Source organism: Vidua chalybeata, chromosome 2, assembly GCF_026979565.1.
Source record: "Vidua chalybeata isolate OUT-0048 chromosome 2, bVidCha1 merged haplotype, whole genome shotgun sequence".
In the NCBI taxonomy this organism is placed as follows: domain Eukaryota; kingdom Metazoa; phylum Chordata; class Aves; order Passeriformes; family Viduidae; genus Vidua; species Vidua chalybeata.
Genome location: NC_071531.1, coordinates 19,250,895 through 19,273,196, shown reverse-complemented (window position 1 = coordinate 19,273,196; position 22,302 = coordinate 19,250,895). Strand labels below are relative to the sequence as shown.

Here is a 22,302-nt window from a genome sequence, read left to right as displayed (position 1 = left end):
GCAAATGCAAACTTGCTCTCCTGATACCTGGAATGGCATGATGTGACAGAATTGGCAGTCACTCCAGACCAAAGGGCAAGATTTTTCTTCCAAACTCTTGCAAACTTTTTAATCTTTCCATAGAAATGAAGCAGAGATAGCAACACTGTTTTGACTGCAAATGCTTCATGTAAAAATAAGCTCCTAATGACTTCAGACCAAAGGCAAATTTGCCAGTCAGCAAAACATATAAGTACATGCTTAGTTTGAGAAGTTTTCCCATCTATTGTATGCAATTAATCTCTTGGATCACAGATGCAGGCTGGGTTTTGTAAGGCTGAGTTATTTTACACATCATCTCACTTATCCTGCCATCCTTTTACCTAAAGAGGTGCTCACTGTGTTGACTATAGTGAGGTACAAGACAATTGCCTTATATGTTTAACTGGCAGATGAGAGAGCTCATGCTTGAAAAATCCTACCCTTAGTGGCAGGTCAGTAACTCAGTGAGACAAATTCATCACAGCCACATTCATTATATGAACTCAGAGACTGCCAGCAAGACCCAGGCCAAAAGCTATGTTACTTCAGAGTAATTTTATCTCATAACACCAAGGTGAACAAAATGCATCTTGCAGTTTACTTGCCTAGTTACCACAACCTGGTTTTATCAATTTCAGCTACAATGTTAAATATTTTAATCCTTCTGACACACTCATTCACTTTAGAATAGCTGGCAGCAGGAAGACAGTGATTCATTGAGTTACATCAGTGTCCAGTGACATAAAACCAGAGCCCAGCAAAGTGAACCTGACTCACTGGATCTTCAGAGACAATCCATTTAAAAAAAAGTATGGAAGATGAAAACACATCAAATATAAGGAATATCCTGGTTATTGTCCTGGCTTATCAGTCCAGAAATAGTTTTGAACGTGGAAGTTTACACAGTAAATTAAATTCTGTAGTTTTTTGTATTTTATGACAAAGAAATTTGCCTAAAAATGGGAGATGTTCATACATTTGTATTCAGGCAGCTTCATATTCATAGAAGGCCATTATATCCTTTAAATGAAAGGGAAAAAAAAACAAACAAAATCTTGTCCAGTTTCAAGAAGCTTTTTCTTTTTTTGCCTGTACTTAATCAGAAAGTTCAAAAGTGTTGAGTATTTGGAAAAGATTATCTGCATAAGAGAAACCTGATCATTACATTGGGAAAACTGAAGATTTTGGAAACTATGGTATCTGGGTTTTTTTTTTCCTGCTTTAGTGTTTTAGCTAGTACAAAAATATTTCCCATTTCTCTAAGACCAGATGGCTTTAAGTTTTAGCCTTGTGGACTGCAGTGGCAAAGTCAAAACAGAACTGGAAACACTGGGTTTTCATTCTCATTAAATGGTAACAGTTTAACAATTTAGTTTCATTTCATGAGACCCATAACAAAACATTCAAAATGTGTTACAGCAGGAGGCTCTGTTGTCCTGGGGAAAAAGACAAAAAAAAAATTGACCACAATGTCTCACCTGCCTTTTCACCTGGCAAATTCAGAATTTCTCAAATGTTATGACATTGGCCCAGTATCTCCATGCAGGCAACTCTAAAGCAGAAATTTCTGGCTTCCAGACTCACCTGAAAAGACATTCTAGTACACCTTGTCAATTTAACATCTGCATCTTCAAATTGCCAGAAATTAATCAAACTTTGTAAGTTTTGACACACCAAGTCTGAGATTTTTTTCATGGAAATATTTTACTTAAATTGTTCTGTCTTCTTATAGTGCTTTTCAGCACCCAAAGGATACTGAAAACCCTCTCTAGAAAATGATGCCATCCTAGGTGTTACAACTGACTCAGAGCTTAGCAGAACAATCAACACAGTGCTTGGCTTTGCCATCTGTTCTCAGGCAAGGAAAAATACCAAGCTAACATACCTATGGATTATCATTGAATCCTTTTCTTCACTGGATGAAGGAATAACTTCTTTGGAAGGTAGTAACAGCTCTGAAATGCTAGCAGAACCTGGTGAGATCTGAGGTGACATTTCAATTTCTTCTGATTTTGTCTGTATACACAAAATCTCCATCACAGACAGCCTGGCATTCACTGACTGCCTGTGAATCTGTATACAGAGGCAGATTGCTACAGCACCAGTGCTTACATTTGTTACACAAAAACCCAAACGCCAAATATTTAAAAGTGCTGTGTCAAGACACCTGAAAAATTAAACGCCTCAGTACCCTCATGGGTACGTAACTTAGGAGAAAACAAGAGAAACTTCTTTCCTGCATGCTCCATAGCTTGAATTCAAAGACAGGAGAAGACAATGTATGAAGTCATACGTGACATGGACAGATATGACACTGTACTGTGGAGTTCAGACACTTTCCCCTGAAACACCTCACAAGGATAAGCATCTGGCATCCTTCTTCTGTTATCACAGAATCATAAACTGGTTTGGGATGAAAGGAACCTTAAAGATCATCTATTTCCAACCCATGGGAAGGAATACCTTCCACTAGACCAGACTGCCACACCCAACTTGGCCATGAACACTTTCAGGGATGGGACACCCACAGCTTTTTCAAGCCAGCTTCTCTGAGCAAGTGTTTCAGAGCCTCGTGACCCTTAAAGGATTTCTTTCCAATATCTAATTTAAACCTACTTTCTTTCAGTTTAAAGCCATTACTCCTTGTCCTGTCACTATTATGTTTCTATTATATCATCCTGCCAATTGAGGAAGAGAGTATATTAATAAAATCATAAGACCCCCATTTTGGAAAATATAATAGTCTTCTTTTGTGGTTCAAAAAGATGCAGACCACCGTATCACAGGGAAGACAAAATGTGGTCCAAGACCTTTTATTATATAGTCCAAGACAGCATAACAGGCACTGTCCTCAAGAGTCAACACCTGCCAACAGAGTATACATGCTAAATTTACAGCAAGAACACAAAACAATCAGCTGTCTTTCTCCAGCTCTGCATTCATCCAATGGCTATAATTCAATAGCTGCTGGCTACAGTGCCAACCAACAGCCACAGATGCAGAGCCTACCACCTCCCCAACACAGACTCATTATGGCCCTCCAGCAGCAGCTGATGTAAACCTCAGGCTGTGTGGTTTCCCCAGCAGCCCAGCCTGCCAAGCCAGCTCAATCTGCACAACTGCACGTTTGGGAACAACCAAACCACTCGAGCAGCCTCAGCATCCTACACATCCCAGCCAACCCATGTGGCCCCAACTTGCAGGGGAATCCCACCTGCCCAGGTGTCCCTTCAACTCACCATCCTGTCTGCTCCTGGACATCTGGAGCCACAGTAGTCCACGAAAAAGAAAAAGCAGGAAGCAGCAATTAAAAAGTTTTTCTCTCACACCCACCCTCCCCCGAGTCAGAGAGTGTGTTAGTTAAATCACTGTATCCATCTCTGTGCAGTCACACTCTTGTCAGGTTGGGATTGGTTTATATCAGTTTAGCTTCTGCCAGATTGGAGCAAAAGATAAAATTTTAAACTGATTTGTAATTAAGCCAGATATCTGATCTGACAGTCATTTCTCTCTGTGGAGCTGTGATATCAATACACATGATATGTCTGTCAATACACTTGAGTCTGTCCTGTCAAAGTTCATTAAGTTACATGGAATTTCAGAGGAAGAAGCGCGTATTGACAAACTCTGCAATGCTGTACAAAGGGAAGACTACACTTTGCAGGACCTTGCATCCTACAGGAAAACATAAACATAAGCACCATGGCCTTTGCAACAGAGAGAGTTAATAACATGTCCTGTTATGTTTAGAAGAAACCAAGCATGCTCAATGAGTGATTCAGAAGGCATGAAGATTATAGGAGGTTCTTTTAACAGTGCAACAAGCTTACACAATTTTTAGCTCACTGCTTTTCTCCTCATTTCATTCTTTAAGCTCACTAATGCTTTTACTCATGAAAAGGCCAAATAATTTCATTCTTCCAGTATCTTTGAACTCATTTCTTATCACCACTAGAAAAGAGACAAAACACAAACCCCACCACCACTGCACGAGAGCTCTCTGTAAGGCTGTTTTTAATTTCATTTTTTCCTTTTCCTTCAGGATTAAAGATGAGGAAACCAGAAAAAAAAAAAAAAAAAAAAAAAAAAAGCTGAAGCATTTCAGGCATTTTCACTTGCTTTCAGAAATCAATCCATCTCCTGTAGTCAGCAGTGCATACCTCCATTAACCCTCCTCCTCAAGGAGCACTCTAACTAAAAAAAAAATAAAAGTGTGTAAAAAGAAAAGAATAAAAATACTTCCACACAAAAACAAAACAAACAAACAAAAAACTCAAACCAAAAAACAAACCAACCAACAATTCTTTCAATGAACTTTGGATTTAAAAGGTGAGCTTTGGTATACGTTGTACCAGTGATTGAACTGAATAAACACATTATCCTGAAAAATGGTGACACTGGGGTTTGAAAAACTACAATATACCACATTATAAAAACTACCTGATAAATTTAATGTGAAAAAATTACTTGAAATATAGCACATAATCCACTTAAAATACATACATAATCCACACCATGCATGCATATTGTGATTGAACTTGACTTTAGACAGTGAGAACATGACACTGTTACAAAGTACCCTGCACTTCTTATAAAAATAGAGAATTAAATCTCCATAGAATGTTTCTCGTTTTGTTTTTGCAAATTATACAAGAACACAACACCATGCTCATTCTCTTACTAAGGAGGAAAGAGAAAAAAACTTTTCCTTTTTCTTTGAGAGAGAACTGAACTTAATAAAAAACATATTATTAAAATCACCAGCTTCATTAGCTCCATGTCACAAGAGAGCCTTAACCATTTATATTTCTGTAAATAGGCACACTCACACTGGAAGTTATTACTATAATATCCCTAAATTAAATTTGACAGGCTTATACCATAAAAGTCAGTACATTTCAAGTCACAGTGCCAGTTCACAGGCTGTATCAGCATCCTCAACAGACATATCTAAGGGAAAGGCAGGAGAGAGGTATTTCCTACCAATGCAGTGAGGACTATCACTGGGCTGGCATGCTGGGAGTGGATTTATGCCACACTTGTCAGAATTCACTTTCCCAAAGAGCCATGAAAACAATGAAAGAGGCTTCAACCTCTTCAGTAAAAAAGATCTTGTGGAAGGCAGTGCCACATGCCTGTCAGCCTGCTGTGACAGCAGAAGTGCTGCCAGAGCTCTCCTGGAGAGAGGCAGCAGAGCTGGCAATGGGAAAGCAGAGATGCAGAGATTCAGCCACCAGTGGGGAGCACTGGCTGCTGAGCAATCCCCCAGTGTGTGCCAGCAGTGAGCACGGGCTGAGCCCGCGGGAGGTACAGCCAGCACAGGCTCCCGGCTTTGCTGCTGCCCGCTGCACACTCACACCCCCAGAGATGCCCACTGAGCCTTGCAGAGATTGTACTTCCAGCCCCTTAAACATCTCTACACTTCTCTGTTGCTTTATTCAGCAGGAACAAAACCAGCCAGAAGTGACAGGGCTCACCTGTAGTAGCTGCCTCTGTGTCAAACTCGTGTTGCTGACAGCAGCAGAGGCCACCTACAACGCCTGCCTTTAGGTTCAGGCACCAAACTCTGACCCTCTTCAACATCACTGACAAAACTGCTCTTCAAGGCACAATCTTTTCTGCTCTCATCTCCTTTATGAATGGTAGAACTGCTAAAGATTAGTTCTTATTAGCTTAATTGTCAGGGCAGCATCTCCTGAAGCCAAAAGAAAGTCAGATTTCTACTACTAAATCCACTTTTCATCCAAAAATATTCTGTGTTTTTAGAATGCATGGCCAATTAGAAAAAAAAAATTACTTTTTTATCTGTTTTAAAAACCAAAGAAATGTAAGAACAACAGCAACCATCTAGAGAGAGAAGGAGGGGGAAAAAGTTTCATTTGACTCCAAACCAACAGTTTGCTTTTCTAATCAAAGTGAGACCTAACTTTCACATTGTTCTGCCCATCCACAGAGACTTTTATTCTACATACTGGCAACATCCCCCTGCATGGATACTTGTTCTAAGAAAGTGTAAATGGTATCAAACCCTTCAAAATAACTGTATGGTGTTATTATTTAAAAAGCAAGTATTTTATACACTACACTGGACATCTTGCAGAATACCATTATTTTAGATAATTCCTTCGTGTCCATTCCAGCCTTAGGAAGCTACACACAGCTCATCTCGAAGTCCTGCAGGGAAGAAATATGGACAACTGGAAAGGAGCTATTGCAGCACTGGGGATCATGCACTTCAATTCATCTCTAACTCCACCACATGGGATTGCCCCACCATGTAACACAACACAAACAGAAGAGTTTAAACCTCTACTTGCTTCCCTTGAATTGGTCCCATATCTGCCTCTGGATCTCAAAGAGCAGCTTACAGCAATGAATGCTTACACACAAAACACAGGAGGCATGGTTCACAAGAAAAGAAATGCAGCAGCAATGGGGCAAGAAAAAATTATTTTCCAAAAGAGATGACTCAGATAAAAAATTAAAGAAAGCAAAAATAGAGGAAGACAATTAGAAAAAGAAGAGATCAGTATTGGTGGGGGGAATGGTAACAATAAGCAGTATTGGACTGACAAAACTAATATTGATTAAAAATTTACTAACCTTAGAGCACAAGTAGAAGCAAGAAGACTGAATTCAAGTGTAAGATGTTCAGCTTAGCTTGTTGTTAGAGCTGATTTGCAAGTTAAGACTGGACTGATTGCCTTCATTTGTTTTTGAGAACCAAAGTGAGACTTTCAGAGAAATGAGAACCAGGAACTGGTATCAGAAAAAGGAAGATACAAAATGAGTTCATTTGAGTGAGACTGGAAAAACCAGAGGCAACAGCCTTCTGCATGTAGGCCAGTGGATCTGAACGGCAACCAAAATCTTGCATATCGACATTTTGAGGGATCTCTGCATCCTTTTACCTACTGGCTTACTGTGAGCAGGCTTCCAAGGTCTCAAATGACAACTCAGATCCCCAATCTACTGGGAAGAACACTGGCACATTAACCATTTGCAAACACAAGACATGCATATCTCTGAGTGCACGCTTCTGAAAACCTGTCTCCTAAGATGGAAATTTTGCAAGAGGAAGTCAGCTCTCAGTTAGATGTCCAGGTACTACCACCTTGCAATGACTTGTAACTGTCATCTATGATTTCAGAAAGATCCATTTTCATCATTACCCTGACAAAAGACATGAAGTGACAAGAGAATGAGAAGTCCAAACAATCTTTCTTTCACACATAGTTTACTTCTACAAAAATGCTCACTTTTTCAATGTCACTTGTTCCAGAATCCCTTCCCCATGGATTTACCACTTCTAAATTTTGAAAGCAGCATTACCTAGTTTGCCAACTCACACCTGACAGAGAATTATTCCCTTATTTCCGCACATATTAAGCAAGGAAGAACGAATGGTATGCTCAACTCACCATGAAGGAACATACTCACTACCTTCACATTCCTCTCTCAGGCTAAAAAATATTTGCATGGAGCAGACAACTTGAGGAAAATCACCTGCATCTTGATGAGCTCCTTTTTCTTCCTACAGCTACTGACTTACTGCTGGGAAAAAGGTAACTCTATAAATGCACATCATATTTGGCACAGGGCACTGCTGGAACTCAAGATAGAGATAAACAATGCCTTGAAAAAACCCTCCTTTTCTTTAGCCTCAGCCAACTGCAAGATAATTAATGGGACAAAAATCCTGTAAGACATCAAAAGGGACTAAAAAAAGGGACACCAAAACCAAGAGGAGAAAAATGACAAGAAAAGAGTGGAAACCTCTAGCAGATTGCAAGGGGACATCACATTACCAACCTGCAACCTGAGAGAAGATAAAGGAGTTTCCTAAGATACAGAACCAAGTTGGGCTGAGAGTGTGAGATATACTGAATATCCCATTAGAGACAAGTGAAAAAAGTAGATTAAACTTTGCAGAAAGCAAAGGCACATGGGTGTAAAGCAAAGAATAAAAAAAGAGACAGAGAATTTACAAAAAGAAGATGAAAATCCGTGTGAGACCACAAGAAATTGATTGAAATTCATCTAGAAAGCAAAACATTTGATTTCCCCAAGAGATTAATCTCTCTGTCTCTTGATAAAAGTTCACATGGAACGACTATTTATTATTGTTCCCTAAAAATTTCAGCAAAATACAAGAATTCTCAAGTCTAAAGCATTCATGGGAAATTTATCTTCACGACAGCTAAAATCAACCAAATTGCAAAGTTTCAAATATCATAACATGACGAAAAAGAACAGCATGAAGTGACTCAGGTATTTTTTCCTTCACTTACATTCTACCATCAAAGCCATGCAAAATGACTGAAAAACATTATTTTAAAAACAAGAGAGTTAAGAATTTTTGGGGCCCCACAGGGATTCCCAGCAACTCAGCTGTTTGTGGAATGCAGCTGCCCTGGGAAGCTTAATCTCTTCACCAAGCAGGAGCAAAGGGATCCCATCAGATACTAATTGTCCATAGATAATGTTACCAGCAATAAGATCAATTAGAAAATTATCTCCTGAGAGAAGTATTATGCCATTAACTTAAATTAGTCTGCATGTTATCATATGTTAGAGTGGAAAATTTCCACAGAACTTAAAAACTCAGTGCTTGGAGTCCATTTAGATCCCTGTAATCTGATTAGGTCCTTGATTAATGAAGAGAAAGGGATGATTTTGAAGGTCTCTAAGGTAGAAATCACTCCCCTGAAGCTGAGAAAGAGAGCAGCCCACAGTTAGAGCAAACACTGAAGAGCCCAACTGGAACACATTGCTTTGAAAGAGGCGATTAATAGAGACCTTGACTGCAAGGTCAGCCACTCCCTTGGTTCCTCCCATCCCTTCCCAACCACATGGGCAGCTCAGAAGACATCAATTGTCCATCCAAGTGCAATATCTCTATGAAGAGAACCACCGGTAAGATCAGGAACATGGAGATTTCTAGACACAGGCTCTTCTTTCACATGACTTAGTGTTTAAATTTTGTGTCTGTGCAAAGAGTGTTATTTTAGACCCAAGTGAGCTTCTCCTTAAGTTAATGGTTACACACACACCAGTAACTTCAAAAAGCATGCCTGCTATTATTGTCACATCATATTTTCTCTCCCATGTAGTTATGGAAAGCATGAACTTAGATCAAGTTACGCATGGCACCAGGGAAAACAATTTTAACAGTGAAGACTAAATAGAGGGGGCAGAAGAGATCAGAAATAGAAAGAGCAAGCTTAAGGAAGGAACAGGAAATTCACACCTCAAGGTGTAATTCCTTCAGCCCTGGTGAGTGTCAATAGGTGTGGATCAAACTCCCCTTGATCATACTTTTTAGACACAGGTAAGGTACTTATTTCTTTCCTGAGCAGCCTAAGATGCATCCAGATACTTAAATAGTGTCCTCCTTCATCCTCTTCCACAGATGCTTGGGCAAGATAAAACTGGTGGTAGTCAAGCATTCATAAAATGAGAGAGGAACCTCCCAGAGAAGAACTGGGACAGGAAGGAAAGTCAGTTCACATTACAACCCACAAACAGAGGAAGGCAAGTAAATTAATAACTTCATTCCTCCTCAACACAGGGCAAGATGTGGCTAATAAGATTCCTGCTCAGTTACCAAATTTTTCCTCTTCAAAACTCTAACAAGTATGTTCTGTGCTTCACTGAGCTCTCCTAATACATACACACCTCTTTCATCAGAATATGAATAAATAACCTCAGTAAAGTTTCTGCCTTGGTGTAATATGCTAATCTGTAATGACTACAGAAATGTACATATTGCTGTCATCTTCCAAGCGCTGCACAAACAGTGACTAGCTGATCAATGAACACTGCACTGGGGACTGTTAACACAGGATTAATGTCCTCAGAAGTATGTATGTGGCTCATGTTTATGGTCAGCATTTAATTTATGTGCTCAGTTTCACCTTCCAAGAAAGGTCACTCCCTTAAGGCAGGTCATCTGTCTGCCTGCAAGGGAAGGGTGAGAACCAGGAAGCAGTGGCTGACTCAGTGCCAGACCCTGCCTGACAGTGGAAAAAGCAGCTTCAGAAAAGCCCTGGAATGGTCCCAAAACCTCCCCGCCTCCCGAGCCAAGTGAAGAGAGGGAGAGAAAACTTTACAACTTAGGCGGGGTAAGGCCGGAGGTGGCTGACATTTCAAACAATAGCATACTAAACTGGAAAAGTAAACCTTGGGACACAAAGCAGGAGAGGAAGAAGAGCGGGTATGGGCAGGAGAGCACCCAAGTGTTTCTTTCTCAAGCCATTCATCACCCCATGTATCCAAGTCATCAGAGCCAAAGAAATCTGGCACCACCTCAGCCAATATGCCAGATTTGTTATCATTTTGAGATCCTGATAATTTGTCTGATAAGACTCCAAAAGGTAAAAGATGAAAAAGGCAATGCAGCGCTATCTCTCTATGTGTAAACAGTTCCTGTCACTACATTCCTGTGAGCACATCTACAGCCTGAGGGGGATGATCCATGAGTGACCAGTCTTAAACCACAATAAGACCATGTTAATACATCTCTAGATTGGCTACGTGCAAAGCAAATCAAGATTTTTTATTGTAATCCCAATAGCTGAGAGCTCTCCAGTTTAGCTTTTCCCAGCCTGCCACTGCCATCTTCTCTTTCTAACCACAGTTTGCCTACCCATTTCCAAGCTCCAGTCTGAGAAGATAGGCCACTCCACTGCCAAGCAGGTGTTTTGTAACAGCAGGTAACTGCACAGGATCATTATCTAGATGTAAAATCTTAATTGGTGAATGCTCCTGCATATTTAACTACTAGAAAAAAAACCTCCAGCTTCTGTTCTCCATTGCTATCTCCTATGTTACATACCTGTTAGCAGAGTTTAGCAATCAACAAGTGGTACAGTTTAATTTGAGAGATAAACTAAACAAGGTAGGTGAGATCACTATCAACATGAAGGCCATGTTTCTCTTCAGAAAGAAAACCCGATGTCACCTAGAGAGACCCAGGCATCTGGGACATGGTACAACCATTTCTCCATTCTGTTTTCATTTCCAGGCTGACATGCTCTGTGCTGCACATGCTGGGGAAGAGAGAGCCAGTCTTGGATCATCATAACTCCCAGCTTGCTTCCCTCCAGCCCAGGAGCACAGTTGTTTGCCAAGGGAACCTACACTCTCAACAGCACAACCTTCCTGCATGAGAAAAGAGGCAGCCTTGACCCACACTCCTGAAAAGAGGAATCTCATCACAAGTAACAGAAGCTCTTCCATGGCTGCCTTTGCTTCTTCAGAAAAAACAATGACCTGGCAGTATGGAAGCTCTCAAAAGCTGACAGCTGCTACACTCTCACAGCCTGGCTTGATTTACACCCCTGAAGAAGTTACCACCCAAATCAATAATGACCTCACAACAGTGCGGTAAGGTAATCATTATTTCTGAGAAAAATTAGCATTCTGACAATGTGCCAGAATTTGGCTTTTCTAACACAGATGTTCCACGGCAAACATATCTAGGAAGGGGTGAAAAAATGGCTGTTATTCTTCCATAACTTGTGTTAGGAGTTTGCACTGTTAAATTTAGGTGGCAGAAGCTGCATTTGTTCTTCAGTGAGCGTTGTAAGTACACTTGTTGATGCTCCTCTCCTTATTTTGCCCTATCAGTTTTGCTAATAGAATTCCCCATGAATGAGTGCCAACACCAGCTTCTACTAACAGAGATTATTTCCATACCCAGAAATACATGGAGAGCTATGTAACCACCCAGGCTGCACCAACGCAGCGAGAGCTACGGAGATTCTTTCAGTCAGAGACTTGATGTGTGCACAGTTCAGACACCTCACCAGCACCACCACACAGGCAAGATGGCAGTGACAAACCCACTGCTTGGCCAGGATGTATGAGAAACAGCAGAAATACAAACCAGGATGAAAGACTTGTCAGCCTGTGAATGTAAATAAGCATGTGACAAAGAAGTGACAGCCCTACACAAGTACTGCTGTTACATTAGATGTCAAACACGCCTCCTTGTAAAACTGCATGTAACTATCAATATTCTGGGCAATGTGGATTATAAAAATACTTAGAAACAAAGGCGAGGCCTCACTGAAAACTCTCCAAAATACCTTTAGGTTAAAAAATACTGAGTTTAAAAATACTGGGTTAAAAGGGCTGCAGCCCTTTTTGCTGCAAGGTTGGGCTCACATTTAACACTCCAGGATATCATATATCAAAGAGAGCTTCCTCTTTCAAAGAGCTGAGTGCCTTTCTTAGAAAGCTACCAGAACTTCTTTCCTTCTTTTTTTGGCAGTCTCATGTAACCAAACTTATCATATGCAGACATTAGGCAACAGAGATAACACTCCATAACTCTCCATATAGTGGACCAGGTCCTGGATAAAAAGACCTACTGCAACTGGTCCAAACAGGGCTGGAGCTGTCAAAAGTTTCACTCTCAGGCTATGAGCACAGCTGATCCAACAAACTCAAATCCAACTCCTTTTAGCAGAGCATCAATTATTCGATTACAAAAGTCAGCATATCTCAGTCACCCCTTATCTGCAGCTAACTCTGTAACTCTTACACAAGGCTACAGCTTTCACATTGACTCGCCAGGTTTCACACACTATGGAAGAGCTGTTTCCAGAGGCTCCAGCAATGCAGCTCCAGCATTCCACGCTGAATTCTCATGCTCCAGGCACCACCTGGATATCTCTGCCAGGAACCCCCACACAGTAGGATGGCTACAGTGCAACACTGATGCTGCCAACGGGGTGTTTCTTCACAGGATGCGATCAAGGGATACTCAAGGACTCCTTGGAGAAGGCACATCCTCCTCACCACAGCCTCGCAGGGTGACCTCCCTGCAAGCCACAAGATAAAGAGCCCACTGCACAAAGCCCCATTCCTTAGCTAAGGGAACCAGTTAGGAAGGGGTTGCACCCACCAGGGACTGCCCCTCACAGAGAGGAGAAGCTTTTCCTGCGGTCTGCAGAACATTTCCTCTGCATTTCCCTGAGCTTTCCCAGCCTGGCAGCACTTGCACTGACACCATGAGCATCACCTCCCCAGCCAGTGACTCAGCTCAATCCCTCTCCTGCTGCAGAGGATTTAGCAGCTCTCTTTGATGTTAGGCTGACTTGGGCAGGGTAGGCTGCACAGGGACAGCCAGGAGACATCTCCTCTAGATCATGTTCTAGGGACATCTCCTCTAGATCATGTTCTTATGTTCACTGCTAGGAAGCTGTGCAGTCTGTAAGACCCAATCTCTCTGCTTCAGCTTTGGGGTTTTTTTTGGTTTTTGTTGAATATAACAACCTTCTACCATTCCATTTAGATCAGTGCCTTTAGTGGTGCATTAGTATTAAACTACAGAATGGAAACCCTGCAGTCATTCCTGCAGTTTTATATATGACCTTGTTAACCAAGTAAAATCAATAGAAACTAAATCAGATTTTTTTTTCTACACAATAAAATGCAGTGGTGCCTCAGGTGAGCTTGTGCATCTACCTTAGAGAAAGACAAGGACATTGGAAAAACATATTCTATTGTAACAAAGTGAACCCAAGCCAGGTCAGCTTTCCTTTCAAAGACACAGAATTTTGCTTACTAAATTTAATGTTTGTGCATAATTTTGCATATTGTCTCTTAGTATTAACAGCTGACCACCTGTTTTCATAAAGGACCATTTGCTGGAAAACACAGAATTATTCTGTTCAATTTTCCAAATTACAGTTTTCTGTCTTCAAAAGATGTTGAAGATAAAGACAGAAGTGCTGCTTTCTGACAATAAAATACTATCATCAGTTGTATAAACTGGGCTTCAGTTCAACTCCTTTGGTCTGTAATGTCATCAGTGTGAAGGCAGAAAAATCTTTGGCTTAATGCTACTTTGCAAATACTTTAGAGTAGCTGTTTCTAACCATCTAGCAAGAATTCACTTTCAAGACAACTGCAAATAAATTCCTGCCACTTTTAATCTGGGGAAAAAATAAGTAAAAAGAGACAACTACTTTTCTTTCAAGTTTTGTAGGAAAAAAATGCATGTGTAATATCCATGCCCAAAAGGCTCTGAAATAACACTAGCTTAGTGTTATTTCAAAGTTTAGGTTACTAAATTAAACTGGATAAGATTCTTCTGAATATCTTCATATATTTCTGCCTCAACCTTCCCAAGCTTTTTACTGATGCCAGTGATGACTGATTAATCTTACAAACTGCAAGTAACCTGCTTTTGCTTTCAGATGATACCATTTCTTCAGGTGAGAAACTCCAGTTTATTTAAAGAAAAGTCTAAAGTGGTTGGCTAAATGAGACACTAAAATATTCATGCCACCCAGTAAATCTCAAAGTTTAGTTGTTGAGACAATTTACGTAAGTGTGCTGCATGCCTACAGCTGTCAGCAGCATTGGCACACTCCAGATGAGTACCCATGAATCAGAGATCCAATAATTGTATGAAAAAGAAACCACATACCCAGTTTTGGAAAAAAAATCTAATAAATACCTGCATGTACTCTCATGCCAGAGCATAATCCACAGTATTAAGTGGAAGACTTACCTGAAATACAGTTAAAAACAGCTGAGAGGAGAAACCCTTAACTTAAAAAGTATGGGAGGTTTGCATACTCTGTAATTGCACCCTGACCATCACATTTTCTCAACGATTTCTTATATTTTATAACACAACAGAAGAATTAAAATGTTAACATTTTCAGTTATTCCTAAAAAATCACTCCACATTCACTAACAATTCAGTGGAGCTGAAACTTCTACTTTGTGTGACCTAAAGAGCAGAAAGAATGCATTGATGAAGTGCAAGTTCTGCTGGTGTCCCTCTAAAAACACAGTGCTATTTGGCAGTCATGGAATGCTGGACAAGGGCAGTCAGGTGCCATGGAGGGGATGAGAGCCAGCCTAGAAGCCCAGATGGAAATGAAAAAATAACTTCAAGGAGCTGAATCAATCTATTTTATAGAAAAGCAAGAAAGGATGTGGGCAGCAGTTGGAATAGCACAGGCTCCTTAAGCTGAAAGAGATGAAAGCGGGTTTGTCCCACTGAGGGAGAGATGGTGAGACATACAGGAGAATCTTGCAGTAGGGTGACCCTGAGGGAGCCTGAAGGAGTGAGAGTAAAAGAGATTTGGAGATGGGGCTATGTCACCAGGGCAAGTGAATGAGTCAGAGAAGCAAGAAGGATAAGCCATCTCAAGGTCTGGGTAAGGGTGGAAGAGGAGAGGGTTGTAGGAGGAAGAAAATGGCAGACAGGATGCTATGGGAGGAACACATTCATGTTGCAGAATTCAAACTTTGCAATTTCTTTTCTAGTAAGTACTGGTCACTAACACATCTAAAAGGAGATCTTTTTGTCAGTCTTCCCTTTAGCTAAAATATTAGTTATTTCTCTCATCTCACGTGAATCCACAAAATGCCATAATGATTGCAAGAAGGCAGTAATTATCCTCTACTGAGTTTTAAAATGCATAAAATTGGTAGCAAAGGTTTATTACTTTTTCATCCGTGAAAAAAATGTGCATGCTTCATGCACTGCTTCTCAGCAACTCGAGAGCAGTGAACTTATTCCAGTTAAATACCTCAGTGTCATTCACTTGAAAACTGGGTCTTAGTTCAGACATAGTTTTTTGAAAATGCACTGTGTAATACTGTCATGAATTCCACTGAAGATAACTTTTGTCTTTTAAACTGCAAAATGAAACACCAGAAAAAAACCTACAAATCTGGGAGCTCTGGTTATGAGTTGTTAATGCTCAAAATATTAACAAGGACATCTGTAAAATAAATCTTAGCTCTGAAGAGCTAGGTAAACATGTTTGGTCCATGAAAATAAGGCTTAAAAACTGAGTAAGAACTGCAAAAACATATATTTATGTTTCTATAAATGTGTGTATTTGTGTTTTGTTTACAAATATATTAATAGTTTAATACCTACTCTTCAATTAAAATCAGCAACCTTAACTAAGAATTACCTCTGACCTTGCATAAAGAACCCAAGGAGGAGGCAAAGTGCCCCTTTGCAGCCTAAGACTTCCAGCGACATTTCAAAGAACAGGAGCACTATCCAAACTCTCTTCCCCTGAAATTCAGCTGTCAAATGCCCTTAAATCTCAGTAATAAAACCAAAACCACCACTAAATTAAAATATGTACATTTAAACCAGTGAACAGACAATAGGCACTTTTTTGAACCCTAAAGCGAGTGTTTCTATACTCTGGGATGTGATGTGTGGTTTCCACTCTTGTATCATTCCTCCTGGATAATAGCAAGCAGCTGAGTCCCAAAACATTACGAGGGTTAAAGTCTCTCCGTGGACAGCAATTACTGCCACACGTCTGTGCCAGGGCTGCTTCTGTAACACTGCTGCAGAGACAGCCAGCAGAATTCCTCTCCTGCCACAGGTTTGCATCATCTTTCATTTACTCTATAATACATCATCATTCCTACATTAAAAAGAACTCCATAGTAACCAAAAAGAGCTTTAAAAACTTTGCAAAAAAAAAAAAAAAAAAAAAAAATCATGGTCAGTAGGAAGGGAGAGGATGAGAAGAAAGGAAGCTACGAGATAAAAAAACCTTATCCCACTGACATCCACATCAAACAAAATTTCATCAGGCAGAACAAAGGATGCATTTGTCCCTTGAAAAGCATTCTTTTCAGAGATGCTTGAATCCCTGCTTTCTGTTATACAAATAATTTCTTTTCTGTTGTCTCTGTAAAGATCATGCAGTCTTGCAAACGAGTCTGAGCTGGGCAAACATAGAGCCATTTCTCAGCTAAAGTCATAAATTACTTATTGTTTTAATATACTGGAAAATTGGCAGGAAGCGGGGGAAGGTACGTCAGTTACACAAGACTTTATACCATCACTTATCCTTGCCTTCCATTAAAAAAGCCTCAGTTGCTGTAGCAACTGTCAAATCACACTCTAGTTCCTCTTCCTCCAAGATACAGAACTTCTCCAAAACACTCACACACAACACAGCTCTCCTCCATCCGCAGGACAAGTTTCTGGCACTTTTGCACTGTTTAAAAAGAGGCTCTCCAAGGAGCTGACAAATCCCTTGTACACTTTTTTCTCCAAGGTATGCTCCTGTAGAATAGAAATCCCTAAGAAATCCTTAAAATTCTTGGGTTTCCCCCCATACATCTACCCTCTTCTCTCCTCTCCTTTTTTCCCCTTCTTTCTCTGCATTACACAGAATGTTACTCCATTCAGCTCAATTCACCACTACATCCTCCAGCATTAAACAAAATGCCTGCACATCTGTCAGATGTCCCTTCCCCTCTCATTCCTTCCATCGTGGGAGAGGCACATGCAATGGGGACAATGTCACATAACACACATCGCAACATCCCTAGGTCAGGAAATCCAATGGCAGAGACCCAACACCTGAAGAGAAAACCCCTCTCCACAACCACATCTTCTCAATCATTCCTGGGGGACCCCTGCTCTGTCACCAGGGAGGACAAGTCTTTTCTCACTGGTTGAAATTCTGCTCCATGGGACAGAGATTTGAACACACTGGAAAAAAAAAAAAAAAAAAAACACAACAACAAACAAACAAAAAATTACAGGGAGCAGAAAAGAAACTATTAGCATGAAGAGAAAGCTCTGTCAGAAACAGGACAAAATCACACACTACTGGAGCAAATCTCATGAGGAAGTGAGGAAGTGAAAACATATTCTTCCCCTTTGTGCAGCATGCCAATATTAATGATAACCAAAGGTCCCTGGAAGTTCTTCCATGTTCAAGGACACTACTCAGCTAGGCTTACTCACCTTCTCACCTCCTTCAATCCTTAGCACCTCCATCTTATTTCTAGCTAGAATGTGATGCTTAAAAAAATGTTCATGCCTAAATGGTTTTTTTTTTTGTTTTAGGAATACTTAACGCAAGCAAATCTGTTATACACAATGGGATGATTATTTTTAATTGCTGTTCTGAAAAGGAAGTATCATAGTATTGCACAGATTGTCTTCAAGAATACATACAAATTCTGTGCTTCCAAAAGGATTTCCATCTTGGATATACTTGTATTTTCCAGTTTTATAATGATTCTTCTGAAGTGTGTTGTAGAATGGGGGATTAATGGTTCCACATAAAATTATTTTTGGTTGTTCTAGCAAGATCAAAACTACCCAGCCACTTCACCCTGTAGTTCATTTCTTCAGCACCATAAGCATCATTTTCATTCCTTTCTACCCACACACTTGTTTCTCTGACATGGCAAAAATGAACCAAAAATGAACAATGCACTTGTGCTGCCTACAGCAGCAAGAAGCACTGAGGCAGCTATGGGAGAAGGGGTTTGCATGTGTGTCCATACAAGGTTAATTGCAAAGCAATATGCATAAGCATACCCTGAACCCAGCTTTCTGTGAGTTTACAGTGGAAACAGCTGCATACTGGCCCAGCTACACATTATAAACAAGGTCACTTGACTCCTGGGAGCAGTGACACACCAGCACTGGTTTGAACCACAAACCAGTCTGTTCCCCAAGTGAACAGCAATCACTCCCTGCAGCTAAGGGAGGAGCACTGAGGGATGTTTTCGCTCGCTCCCAGCTCTGCCCACCAAAAGCAGTCACTGAATAGGTATTGGTTGCTCTTCCTATCAAAAATTCTCAAACCAGCCAATGTATTTCTGCACTTAAGAGACTGTTGGACTGTTCCCATACCTCTGTTCTTCTAGTCTCTCTCTTTTGTATCTTATGTTTGAGCAGGTGCTCTAAGGAGGTTTGTTTTTCTGTGCTCAGTCATTCTTCCATGCTTCTGGTGCTGCCCCTCTTTTACCATATCCCTAATTTTTATGGTACCCCATGATCTATCCAGGCTCATGCACTTACATGACAAGGGCTCAGGCTGCTATGCTAATGAAACAACCCTGAAGGAAGTGCAGGATACCATTTGCTTTTATTGCCACTTAGCATCGGTACATCTTGCACAGAATGAAGAAACAGGGCAGCCAGCAGCTCAAGGCTACTTTGGGACCTTTTGACTGTCAGGTTGCAGGCTACAATAGAGAACACTAGAGCAATAAACAAGGGCTGCTGTCATTTGCACTAAAATTCCCAAACCACAACTGTGAGATTTACATCCAAAAAAGGTGTGATGGAGTAGAGCCTAATTCATTACAGTGTGCTTAAACACAAAGCAAAGCAAGCACTCCATCCCATTAATTCACCAGCTAAGATCAACCTGGAATCAGCCAGGAATCTTCATCCTAAACATCAAAACATCCACACAGTTCCAAAGCCATATGCCAGAACACTTTCCCAGATGTGAACAGATTGGATTGAAAAGTTACTGACCATAGAAATTCACCACCACTTCTCAGCTGGCATATCATATTTCAGCTTTTTTTCTATTATCCCTATATAAAATTGTCGAGATTACACAAATCTCTTCAAATACAGCATTTTAAATGTGACAGCCAGCTGACAGAGCCAACCATTGAGCACAAGGCAAGTATTTATAAAATTTCCTTAAAAACTTCCTCTATTATTTACAGCTTTATGTTAAATGTTACATTATGAGCTGTATCACCCATTTTTGCTGCTCCAGTAGTTGCAAAGTTAATCTCACTTTCAGTATCCCCCCCTGTTTAATCTGAATTCTTTTGGTTTAGAATGATAATGTACAACAAGTAGCTCTGCTTCCTCAAATATTATTTTGCTAAAAGCTATTGTAAAGGGACACATCTTCAAGCCAAGTTTTACTCTTATATAAACAAGGTGACACTTTAAAAGCTGAAATTATAAAAAGTGGAGCAGTATCTGTATAACTTCACTACAGAGAGAGATTTTAAAATACTTTTTTTCTGTAACTTCAGATTTTTAACTTTAAAACGTTATCTCTGTCTGCCCATAAATAATGAAGTGAATCTGTCCTTTAGAACAAGCAAATATTTAATAATATTTTCTTTTAAGTTCTGCTTTACCTACAAACCAAAATGGACCTCTCACCCCACATATCCCACTCCTGGAGCTTATCAGACAGCTCCCTTTGGATTAAAAAAAAACAACCAAACAAAAAAAAGAAAACACAATCAAACAAAACCCCAACAAAAACCCCCAGGGCGTAAGGAGAGAAAGAAACTTACACTCATTTCCCAAGACAGGAAGTTTGAGTACATATGCCCTGATAGAAGGAGGGGGGAAAAAGCCCTCAAATGTCTGAGCCTAGCAGCTTGGCTACTTCTGAATACGCACCAGGATACAGCAAGTTCCTCCTTCCAAAAAAAGCATGATAAGTCACACACTATAGCACAAACCCTTAGGGTTTTTCATTTGGGTTTTCCGGTTTCTTTGCGGGGAGGGGGGGGTTGTTTTCATTTTTAGGTTTCTAAACAAGAAGTTTTACAGCAATACAGAGGAGTAAAGAGCTCCAGGATACGGCAAGAAAACATAAGAAAGCTTAGACTAGAAGAGATTTCCCCACATAACCACCCAAAAGCAAAGAAAATCAATCTATTGAGAAAGTAGGATTTTTTTCCTTTCATTCTTTGGATCTTCATTCTCTTAATTCATATGAGGAGCTACTGTTCCTTAAAGGTGATGCACTGCAATTGCTCAAATAGCTTCTACTCCATCTCCTTCAAAGGCAGTTGGTAAACCCTGCCCCCCAAAAAAAAAACAAACCACAAAACCCCCACTTCCCTTAGCAACATTTTCATAGCAAAGAAAAAAAAATTTGCAGATATCAAGTACCATTAGCATACTGAGGTATCACAAATTTAAAAAAATTAAAAAACCCATGTATTTCAACAAAGTGCAATATAATCACATTCTGATACCAAAGTCAACATTATGATATAGAAAACTACCATGGGACTGCAAGATCCCTTACTAATCATTATTCCAGCATGAAACTGTGAAACACATATGATATATAAGGTCTGTGGTTTTTTTACAAGGAATCTCAGAAGGAATACATTGCAAACAAAATGCAACAGAAACTTACCAGTCAAATGCGGCTATAATTATGTATCTTGCCCCTACGTCCACACAGAAAAGCACCAGAGCATCAGAAAAATAGCTTTGAGAAATGAGCAGGAGCTTATCTCCAGAAATAATACTATTTTTAAAACTTTAGCACATCTGCTATTTCAGTAATTGTCACCCCAAAGATTGACTCACATGTCACATGATTTTTAAAAAAGCATGGTTTTGTTAAACTATGCATACATATACTTTTACTAACATGCTACATATATATAAAACACATCTGTAAAAGTTTAAAGGGGCAATCTTTTTCTGGACTTCTCTCCTTTTCTCATTGGATTCTTGGCTGCTCTTGGCATGTCCTGCTCTTTCACGTTTCGATTGTTGTTGAAGTTGTAGTTACCGTTTGAATTACTGTCATAGATCAGGTTAATACAAGTGGGTTGTCCAAATGCTTAACAATAATAATAGAAGTAATATAAAAACACTCTGCTGCAAGGACTAAAATTTTAGAGCATTTTTTGCATCTGGATGAAGACATACCATGAGTTTCTATGCAAAACACACCTATCTTGGAAGCCATGAAGCAGGCTTGTTCAGAGTCACACTAGTCCAGCATCTTATTGGAGCTCCATTTCCTGTCTAACCACCACGAGTTCTGTCAGACAGAGATACCAGCAGAGGCAGTGGAGCCCCTGGTGTCTCTGTAAACACTCCACCAGAGCAGGAACAAGACCAGCAGCTGGACACAGCTGAGCAGACAGGCGAGCAAAGGAAGTGTGAGGCTGTACTGGCCAGCACAGTTGGCCAAGCTAAGAGTGAGGCAAAGCTGGAGCGGGGGCAGGGAGAAGAGTTTTACTTATCATGTCCTCAGAGAACATTATCAACCAGTTCTTGCCTGCTCTGTTCAAAACTGGACCATTACTGTAATTTTAGTTTCATTTTTCCATGCTAGCACAAAATCAACACCAAGTGGTTTCTAAGTACCCAAGAAGCAGCAACCCACAGCAACTTCCAACACCAGTCAGCTTTAACCCCATTTAATGAAAAGCTATTACAGTCTCAGATTACAACAGGGTGCAATTTGTGAGAAGCTATTGCATTTCACAACCAATCTTTCACAGCAATGGATACATGAACACATACGTGCACTCACATAAGAAACTTAGAATCCTCCTAAATTCTTTTCTGTGGAGAGAAGGGGGATAAAAAAAAAAAATTCACAGTGGGGAAAAACATCATCAAAAGAAAGAGAAGCAGTAATAGGTACTGGAAGGCCACAATAAGGTCACATCATAATCTTCTCATCTCTGGGCTGAACAACCCCAGCTTTCTCAGCCTGTCTTCCCAGG

The 22,302-nt window shown here is 40.2% G+C and overlaps 1 protein-coding gene across 3 annotated transcripts in view; it reads right to left on the bottom strand.

Annotated features, from left to right (window-relative positions):
• The window catches only part of ARHGAP6 (Rho GTPase activating protein 6), a 311,117-nt gene that overhangs the window by 85,272 nt on the left and 203,543 nt on the right, over positions 1-22,302 (bottom strand). Inside the window, exon 1 of one of the 3 annotated variants that reach the window (XM_053934535.1) lies at positions 20,110-20,118. The exons of the other annotated variants lie outside the window; for them this stretch is intronic. Within the exon in view, the coding sequence (XP_053790510.1) occupies positions 20,110-20,115 (6 nt within the window). The 5' untranslated portion in view covers positions 20,116-20,118. Of the gene's footprint in view, positions 1-20,109; positions 20,119-22,302 lie in introns of those variants that run through there. 3 annotated transcript variants of the gene reach the window in all.